The sequence below is a fragment of the Pseudochaenichthys georgianus genome, chromosome 7 (genome assembly GCF_902827115.2).
Source record: "Pseudochaenichthys georgianus chromosome 7, fPseGeo1.2, whole genome shotgun sequence".
Lineage (NCBI taxonomy): Eukaryota > Metazoa > Chordata > Actinopteri > Perciformes > Channichthyidae > Pseudochaenichthys > Pseudochaenichthys georgianus.
The window spans coordinates 1,631,204-1,638,703 of NC_047509.1; the positions used below are offsets into that span (position 1 = coordinate 1,631,204).

At 43.4% G+C, this 7,500-nt stretch overlaps 1 protein-coding gene across 1 annotated transcript in view; it reads right to left on the minus strand.

Moving 5' to 3' along the window:
- plxna3 (plexin A3) overlaps positions 1 to 7,500 on the minus strand; it is a 151,380-nt gene that overhangs the window by 21,865 nt on the left and 122,015 nt on the right. Inside the window, 8 exon segments of the mRNA XM_034087271.2 lie at positions 75 to 194; positions 315 to 408; positions 674 to 844; positions 3,249 to 3,385; positions 4,229 to 4,349; positions 5,621 to 5,769; positions 6,539 to 6,729; positions 7,051 to 7,147. Coding sequence (XP_033943162.2) covers positions 75 to 194; positions 315 to 408; positions 674 to 844; positions 3,249 to 3,385; positions 4,229 to 4,349; positions 5,621 to 5,769; positions 6,539 to 6,729; positions 7,051 to 7,147 — 1,080 coding nt within the window.

Here is a 7,500-nt window from a genome sequence, read left to right on the forward strand (position 1 = left end):
TGTTTTTTTTTGTTGTGGTGTGTGTGTGTGTGTGTGTGTGTGTGTGTGTGTGTGTGTGTGTGTGTGTGTGTTACCTGGTCGAAGATGAACCCGAACTCGTCTGGCCGCAGCGGCCCCTCTGGCGGGTTGGGTTTACCGTAGATCAGACCGGGAGCCAAACACGTCATGGTGCTGTCGTTCACCACGGTACAGAACTACAGGAGAGCGGGATTATACTTAAGTTGTGTTTTTATATTCTCGTTAGGAGTTATTAAACTTCAAGACCTCACGTTGGGAAGCTCTGAGCGTTAACTTTTCTAGAAGGTTTTTCTTACGTTGTTGGTTTCCACTCCGCCGTACTTGGCTCTGACTTTGGGCTCCTGGATGGTCCTCAGGTTGGTTCCTGTCACTGTTATCACTGTACTGCCACTGTGCACACACACACACACACACACACACACACACACACACACACACACACACACACACACGTAAATTGTTGTTAATTATTATTCTCAATTTCTTGGTTTAATAATTTTTTGCGCTGATTTTATTTATCATATCGTCCTTTTTTTTAAATACACATTTATGTTATTAATTTATACTGTATATATATATATATAAAAAAGTATGTACAAAAATCTATAACTAAATGTATTATTCATTTAATTATTATATTGGCAGCAGTGTTTACTTGAGGATGCTCCAGTTGGGCTCGATGCCGCTGACGGTCGGGTCCTCGGTGTAGACGTATTTGATCTCCGAGCTCGTCACCTCGGCCCTGTCAATCATCAGCCGGATGGGGGCGGGGCCAGAGCCCAGCAGGGAGGCGGGAGTTATGCAGATTATTTCCCGATTGGTCCGTCTGCAAGAGAGAGAAGATCAGTGATTGGTCAGTGTTGAATTCAAACCGTACTGTATGGAGTGGTGTAGGAAATGAGTCGGCATGTTGACACTTCCTTCCAGGGAGACGCTGCCTTCAGGGTCCGGCAAAAAAAAATATCATGACATACTTCATGCAGTGTATTTATTCAAAGGTCTCCTATTATACTCTTTTTCAACAATATATTACAGGCAGAGGTTGAGCTAGACTTTTTCGCTGCCCGTCATTTTGACGGAAAGGATCGTAAACATTTCCGTCAAAATCCATTATTACCCGTCGGTCTGTACACAACTGTCATTTCAATGATTCGTACGGCATAGTTAGGTCTGGAAACGACATAAGGGCATAACACGGAGCCCTGCTGCGGGGAAACTTTGGCGCTGTTCCGAGTTTGTTCTAATCCGTCAAAATGACGGACTGAATATATTCGGTTAACGCGACCTCTGATCACAGGTCTCAGATATACACAGAGCCTGTCTCTGATTGGCTGAAACTCCAAACAGATCATTGCAGCATTACCCATAATCCCCTCTGTTTCAGCCCTGTTTCCAAAGTGCTGATTCTCTGTCTGTTACTTTAGATGAAAATAAGGAGCCCCTCCCCACGCCCCTCTGATGCCCCTTTCACACCAAGGCTTTTCCCATTCTAGCTCCGTGCGAGAGCTTTTCTGGTTCGGAACCGGTTCATCGTTTGCGTCATGACATAACCGTTTGCGTGCCTACATGATAAAGCCAAACCGCGCGGAAACCCCTCACATCGACAACAACGACAATGGCCGATTGTATTGAAGCGCTACTCGTTTTAGTTTTGCTCTGTCGAAACGAAATGGAAGAAATGGGACGACTTTACTACCAACTTTACAGTCTAATGCTACATTCAAACGTTCTTACACAGTGGGCCAAAATAAAAAAATCGGTACTAGTCGAGGGCCGGACTGGTTCAATGTTTATTGCATAACGTATTGAAATGAACTTATTGCACATATTAAACCTGGAACTAACAAAGCTTAAATGATTGCCTATAAAAACAACATTACACAGGGTTAGGCTTTTTGTTGTTAGAGGTTGATCTCGCCCCCGCCTCCGACGTAAGCGTGACGTATGCGGTGCTTGCTTTCTAGGCCGACAACTTTTTGGTGCTTGAAACAAACCGGATACCGGAGCTTAGAGGCGGCTCCGCGGCGGCTCCGCGGCGGTTTGAACAGGAAAAAACGGTGCTTTTCAAGCTCCAGCTCTGAACCGGCCCTGGAACCGCGTTGGTGTGAAAGGGGCATGAGAGATATTTGGTTAAAAAGCGCCTAATGGTGCTCTAGGAGGAGATTCAGGTGATAAGGTGGGGGGGGGGGGGGTTACCCTGGTTGCTGATTGGCTAATGGCTACACAAGACAACACATCGTTATGACATCACAAAGTGGCCAAAATCTGATCAACTCATTTTCAGACAGGTTTTTATAGAAATGGATCAAAGAGAGAGAGAATCTTTGTTCCTGAAACTTTCAGAGTCTCTTTCCACAGAGGGGACACATGTTGATGTAGAAGAGACATGAAGAAGAGGGGACACATGTTGATGTAGAAGAGACAAGGAGAAGAGGGGACACATGTTGATGTAGAAGAGACATGGAGAAGAGGGGACACATGTTGATGTAGAAGAGACATGAAGAAGAGGGGACACATGTTGATGTAGAAGAGACATGATGTCTCTTCTACATCAACATGTGTCCCCTCTTCTTCATGTCTCTTCTACATCAACATGTGTCCCCTCTTCTCCAAGAAGAGGGGACACATGTTGATGTAGAAGAGACATGAAGAAGAGGGGACACATGTTGATGTAGAAGAGACATGAAGAAGAGGGGACACATGGTGATGTTGAAGAGACATGAAGAAGAGGGGACACATGTTGATGTAGAAGAGACATGGAGAAGAGGGGACACATGTTGATGTAGAAGAGACATGAAGAAGAGGGGACACATGTTGATGTAGAAGAGACATGAAGAAGAGGGGACACATGTTGATGTAGAAGAGACATGGAGAAGAGGGGACACATGTTGATGTAGAAGAGACATGGAGAAGAGGGGACACATGTTGATGCAGAAGAGACATGAAGAAGAGGGGACACATGTTGATGTAGAAGAGACATGGAGAAGAGGGGACACATGTTGATGTAGAAGAGACATGGAGAAGAGGGGACACATGTTGATGCAGAAGAGACATGGAGAAGAGGGGACACATGTTGATGTAGAAGAGACATGGAGAAGAGGGGACACATGTTGATGTAGAAGAGACATGAAGAAGAGGGGACACATGTTGATGCAGAAGAGACATGAAGAAGAGGGGACACATGATGTAGAGACACAGCACATGTATTGATTCAAAGGAGTGAAACTGACTTGACGAACAGACACTCCTCCTTGTCGATGAAAACGGTGACGGAGCTGCCGGCGTCCACGTGTCGACCGGTCACCGTCAGACGGGTTCCCCCAGAAACAGGTCCTTTCTCTGGGCGCAGCCGAGTGAAACTGGGGCTCTGGAGGAGGAGGAGGAGGAGGAGGAGGAGGAGGAGGAGGAGGAGGAGGAGGAGGAGGACAGGTTAGTAAGCAAATATTGTTTATTGGTATCCTATGGAGAAGAGTGAAGTGTCAGTGACCTTAGTGAAAAAAGTAAATACAAGTTTAAAAAAAGACGACTCCCCTTTCTTTTGCACACGCTCAAACACTTGGACACACACTGACACACATACATGCATGTTTTGCTATAGAAAGTAGAAAGGACAGGTATTTGAGTTCAACATGTAAGAAGTAGAAAGTACAGGTATTTGAGTTCAACATGTAAGAAGTAGAAAGTACAGGTATTTGGGTTCAACATGTAAGAAGTAGAAAGTACAGGTATTTGGGTTCAACATCTAAGAAGTAGAAAATACAGGTATTTGTGTTCAACATGTAAGAAGTAGAAAGTACAGGTATTTGAGTTCAACATGTAAGAAGTAGAAAGTACAGGTATTTGAGTTCAACATGTAAGAAGTAGAAAGTACAGGTATTTGAGTTCAACATGTAAGAAGTAGAAAGTACAGGTATTTGTGTTCAACATGTGAGAAGTAGAAAGTACAGGTATTTGTGTTCAACATGTAAGAAGTAGAAAGTACAGGTATTTGAGTTCAACATGAGAGAAGTAGAAAGTACAGGTATTTGTGTTCAACATGTAAGAAGTAGAAAGTACAGGTATTTGTGTTCAACATGTAAGAAGTCAAAGTAAAAAGTCGTCAGAAAGATAAGTAGTGGAGTAAAGTACTGATACCAGAAACATGTACTTTAGTACAGTAACGAAGTATTTGTACTCCACTACTTCCCACCTCTGCTTAACACACACTCACCACGAAGGAGTATGTCTGGGTGGAGAGGGTTCTGTACTCGGCGCTGCAGACCCCGATGCAGAGCTCCACCGGACCTCCAGGGGAGTGAGGGAGGAGAGCTTCAGCCATATCACACACAATCCTGCAGAGAGAGGGGGAGAGAGAGGGAGAGAGAGGGGGGGAGAGGGGGAGAGAGGGGGGGGAGAGAGGGGGAGAGAGGGGGAGAGAGGGGGAGTCAACACACACCTCTCAACACACTCACACTCAATCCATCAATCTTTATTTATTTAAAACAGCCTCAGTGGCCAAAGTGCCGACAGGGAAAGAACAACAGGAGTAAAATAATAAAACAATAATTAAAAACATCTTAAAAAGCACAACAACTAGAAACATATAAAAACACACACATGTCAAAATGTTATGTTCAACTAATATTAAAAGCCAGTGCAAAGAGGTGAGTCACACACTGACCTCTCACACACACCCCCTCACACACTGTGCAGTGTGCGAAAAGCACACGTCCCACCGTCCGGGACAATATCGGACAAGTTGATCTTTCAATTGACTTGTCCGGCGGACAAGTGACGTCTTTCGCCCTCATTTATTGACAAAGTATTGATACATTCAGTTTACAAAAGGCAGAACTCGTTCGCGAATGGTCCGCCATTGTTCGTTTAGAAATGTTGTTTCGGTTCTGCTTGTCGATTCAGGAAATGCATCTCGCCGCTTTCTGTACTGTAGGCGGGGCGGGGCGTGTAGCACAGTGGGAGGGGTCAAACCCGGTTCTGAGTAGCAACAAATAACAATTGTCCGGTACCGGGAATAATCTCTCTCTCTCTCTCTCTCTCTCTCTCTCTCTTGAAATTCAACAGTATGAAGTGATTTGTAAATAGGAATACAGATTTGACTTAATATTCATAAATATATTTTTCTCCCAGTTTGTCATTGGACTTATTTTTACCCTCTCAAAGAACCGGAATCGAGAACCGAAAATAACCGGAATCGAAAAGCAGAACCGGAATCGCTAAAATCCAAACGATACCCAACCCTATGTGTGATGCAGGGAAATCTTACCGCTCACTTACGTTAGCGGTGTCGTAAAAACCGTGGGAAAATGTAAAATACGATGACGAAGAAGAAGAAGATTCCAGTGGCCCCAATTTTTGTCCATTCTGGACAAGTGAAAAATGTATTCGGACAAGTACATTTCCAAACTACCTTTTCTCACACTGCACACACTGACCCCTCACACACACTGACCCCTCACACACACTGACCCCTCACACACACTGACCCCTCACACACACCGACCCCTCACACACACTGACCTCTCACACACACTGAGCCCTCACACACACTGACCCCTCACACACACCGACCCCTCACACACACTGACCCCTCACACACACTGACCTCTCTGCGCTGATGTACTGCGAGGCCACGGGGTTGCAGCGGACCCCGGCCACCTGGACGTGAGCGATCTCCTTCACCTGCAGACCCAGGTTCTCCCCCTCGATGGTGACCCGCGTGCCCCCCTCCCGAGGCCCCGTCAGAGGGTCGATCTGTGGGGAGAAGCAGGAGGAACATCAGATATCCATGTGTGATAAAACTGATGACTACGTGATAACAGAGCGGTGCGTGGGGGAGAGATTTCTGAAGGCCGACCGTGGAGTCTTTTTTTAAAATCGTGCATTAAGGTGAAATGATTCTAACTTTTTTTCCGCAGAATCCTGTATTTTTTCTCCAACTCTCAAAATTCGAACTTCTTTCAAAAAAATCTCAACATTCAGAATTTATTCAAAGAATTTAGATATTTGTTCTCAACATTTTGCTTTCTTTCAAAAAATTCAAACTTTTTCCTCAAAATCCTTTATTTTTTCTCATGTTCCCGAAATACTAACTTTTTTCTATAAAATCTCAATTTTTTCAAAAAATGTTGACTATTTGGACATTTCTTAAATTGTGTATTTTTTCACGTATTCTGACTTTTTTTCTCAAAATCCTGTATTTATTCTCATATTCTGAAAATTCTAACTTTTTACAAAAAAATTACAAATTTGGACTTTTTCACTACATTCTGACTATTTGGACATTTCTCAGATGATGTAGTTGTTTATGTATTTAAATTATTATCTTGAATTTTGACTTTTTACCCTAAAAAAAATCGGACTTTTTTCTCAAAATTCGGACTATTTGGAAATTTCTTAAATTATGTATTTTTTCTCGAATCTTTACTTGTTTTCAAAAAAAATCTAACGTAAAAAAAGGAATTCTGACTTAAAAAAACTTTCTTTTTGTACGAGAGGACATCAGTGCTGGTTGGATTCCCACCTTGGTGATGCGCGGGTGGCTGCAGCGCAGGTTGTGTCGGCCGTGGTGCATCCAGTTCTGCTCGGAGGCGGGGCAATGCTGCCGGAGGAGGCACTTCCTGCTATCCGTGCACCAGCCACACTCAAAGGAGGGCGGGGCCTTCAGACACTGACCACAGCTGGAGCGCTGGGCCTCACACTTATACAGCAGCGCTGAGGAAACAAGGGAAATATACAAGATTCAAATCTGTTCTGGAGAGAACGTTTGGACAGAAAAACATACGAAGGGCTGGGCCCCCGAGGTATACATATAAATGTCATTATTAAATATACCAACAAATATATATATTTCAAGTAAAGTTCTAATTTATTAAGTAGAGTAAATATTATTTGTGTATTTCATGCGTTATGAGGGAAATATATTTTATCTTACCGATTATTCAATGATTCAAGGAAATATATACTGTTTTTTATTTACGTATAATTGAACATTGTTATTTCGTTGTGTCGCCCGATGATTAATTTTTGTTGTACCTTTCATAGACACGGGCTTATCGATGAAGAAGTCTCCGTCCCAGACGATGGAGAAATCCACCGGCAGGTCCCCGGCCTCGTCGCCTTCATACCAATACTACACACAGAGAGAAAGACCATTCATATCATTAGACGCTTTTCTAATTGGGAAGTGCTCGTTAAGACCAGGCAGTCGAGACACATGCTAATTAAAATAGCAGAGTATATAAGGAGGTAAAACTATATCAGGTAATAGATTCTAATTTATAAAAACACACCAATATCCACAATCAATATGTGTGTTAGGTGTTCGGAGTGTTTTTACACAGTAGTGTTGCTAGTTGGACGTCAGGGTCTGAGTAACCCATTGACGTCTAAAGACTGGTCGTCCCGTACGATCAGGGCTGACAGAGAACGGCTATTTCTGTACAGCTTATAATGAAGAAGAAAAAAACACAGATTATAAAGGAA